This window comes from Quercus lobata, chromosome 4 (assembly GCF_001633185.2).
Source record: "Quercus lobata isolate SW786 chromosome 4, ValleyOak3.0 Primary Assembly, whole genome shotgun sequence".
In the NCBI taxonomy this organism is placed as follows: domain Eukaryota; kingdom Viridiplantae; phylum Streptophyta; class Magnoliopsida; order Fagales; family Fagaceae; genus Quercus; species Quercus lobata.
In genome coordinates, this window is record NC_044907.1 from 65,215,690 (window position 1) to 65,218,182 (window position 2,493).

A 2,493-nucleotide genomic window follows, 5' to 3' on the forward strand; every position below is an offset into this window, starting at 1 on the left:
ACAAAAAAAATTACATCATATGACATAAAGTTAGAGAATATAAAAAAATAAACACATCATTCACATAAATCATCCAATAATCAAGTTATACAGTCCAAAAGTCTTAAAAGAACATGTCTCTGAGAAATTCATAATAAATTTTGATAATGGGTCATCACAACAAAATGGGTTCAGAGATCGGAGGCATGGGGAGAGGAAGAGAGACCAGCGGCATGTGGAGAGGCAGAGAGATCGATTGTTTGCTGAAAATTTTTAGCAATAGCAACCTGGGTAAACCAAGTTTTTTATGCTTTCAGATCTAAAATTTAATGCTCTAATACTACACAAAATGGCATTGTCCAAACCTTGTGATGAAATAACTACCATCTCCTTTTAGCTTTTTCATTCCATCAAGCGGCTTCTAAATAGTAAATACCAAAAGTTCGTTGCGAAATATATGTTCCATGGGGATAACTTGAAAGCTGAAACTTCATTGGCATTCCAAACTAGATATCCAAATTGACAAAGTTCTTTATTTTATGGAGAAAATTTACAAAGTTTAACCATAAGGATTTAAAAGAGGAACACTAAATGCATTATACCACGATTTAATTTGGATTTCAAGGTGTTACAATCAAAAGGAAACCATTAATTTTATGAACTGTGCAAAGCTTATTGATATCTTCTGGTATGGTTGATATACAACTTTTTTTTTTTTTTTTTAATTCAATAATTTGGGGAGGAATTCGAACCTCCATTGCAATTGGAAAATACATAAACTCTTTGTCAGTGTTTTCTTTTCTCTTGACTCTTAAGGAGAAACACAAGCAACAAAAAAAGAAAAAAACAACTGTCTTGACTCTTGAGGAGGAAAAAAAAAGGGTTATCAGTTATGGGCTTGGATACCAAGCTCATCACCCAAATACAAATGTAGCCTGCTTCCGAAGCTCATCACCAAGAAATGGGCTTATAGACACCAAAAATGGCCTTTTAAGTCGTGCCACTACACCATACACGTAGTCACGTAAAGCACTATTTCACTGTGCGCCGCTACCTTAGGTCACTTTCAAGTAACCGTTAACCTTTATATGCTCACTTTCTTTCAGCTCTCACCAACCCTAACCTCTATACTCTCACCGCTCTACAGTCACTTCCAGTGATGTCTAATCTTCCTTTAGATATAATCATCGATATACTCTCCCGATTACCTGTGAAATCTCTGGTACGCTTTCTCTGCGTTTCCAACGGATGGTACATCCTAATCAATGGTCAAGCTTTCATCAAGCTACATCTCCATCGCTCTATTGAGTCCAACACAGATCGCACTCTCATTGTCCAGGAACAAAACTCTTGTATTCCCTTTGATTACTTCTCTGTCAGTTTCCATGACGAGAATCGCTTCAGCAAGCCTTTGGAAATTTACCAGCCACTGCACTGTTCAAATATGTCGACCGACATCTTGAGTTCTTGCAATGGTTTGGCTTGCATTTATAATCAATGGGGCGAAGAGAACGCGATTTGGAATCCATTGATAAGGAAGTATAGAAAATTGCCTAGCGAGCCAATTGAGAAACCTTCTGGTTTTTCAAATTCTTGGCCTATTAGTTTAGCATTCGGGTATGATAGTCATAATGATGACTATAAGGTTTTGAGTGTTGTAAGATTTTTTAATATGGACAAGCCTGGAAAAGAGTTTGAAGTTAAGGTAAGTAGTCTTAGGTTACAGTGTTGGAAAAAAATTGAAGATCAATGGCCAAACAAGGAATGGTCGATATGTTCTGAGTCGGTGTTCTCGAATGGAGCTTTGCATTGGCTAGTGGCTGAGGAAGGGCAGAGTCCGGAGAATATTGTTGCTTTCGATCTTGCCACGGAGAAATTCCGGGTCATTAGAACGCCACTTAAAGCACCCACACCCACTTCTTGTGTGACATGTTTGGAAGTATTAGGACAGCTCTGTTTTATTGTGATCGTTAATGAGATGTATAATGATGTTTGGTTGATGAAAGAATATGGGGAAGAGAGTTCTTGGACTTGGATTTATAAAATTGAGCAAGGTGTTGTGGGTTCAACTTTTGAGTATTGCAAGCCTCTAATGTGTTCCAAGAATAATAGGAAGAAGATTCTGACGGAGGAGTCCCATAGGTATCTCACATATCTTATTTGGTATGACATAGAAAAGAAAATACGCAAGAGGGTTAAGATTTCTAAGCTTCCCTAGGTGTTTCAGACGGTGACTTGTGTTGGGAGTCTAGTTTTGCTTGATGGTGATAATGTGATTGATCCGCGCTTGATGGTCATAATGTGATTGATCCGGCACAGAAGAACAATAGGTAAAACAATGACAGTATAATAAGTTTTTTTTTTGTTTGCCTAATTGTCTTAGTCATTGTGTCATCATTTTTAGTTGCATAATTCTCTTTTAGTTAAGTGGTGGCTGTGAATGATAGGGGAGAATTCTGTGAAATTTTGTGTAGGACCTGAGATCGTTTGGATTTTATCGGCTCCTTCTCTTCC

At 37.5% G+C, this 2,493-nt stretch overlaps 1 protein-coding gene across 1 annotated transcript; it reads left to right on the forward strand.

Moving 5' to 3' along the window:
* Positions 1 to 1,135: 1,135 nt before the first annotated feature.
* LOC115985607 (F-box protein CPR1-like) lies at positions 1,136 to 1,867 on the forward strand (the record flags this gene model as incomplete). The annotated part of the gene is made up of 1 exon (XM_031108535.1): positions 1,136 to 1,867. A coding segment is annotated over exon 1 (729 nt), but the record flags the coding sequence as incomplete, so codon positions are not given.
* Positions 1,868 to 2,493: the final 626 nt, after the last annotated feature.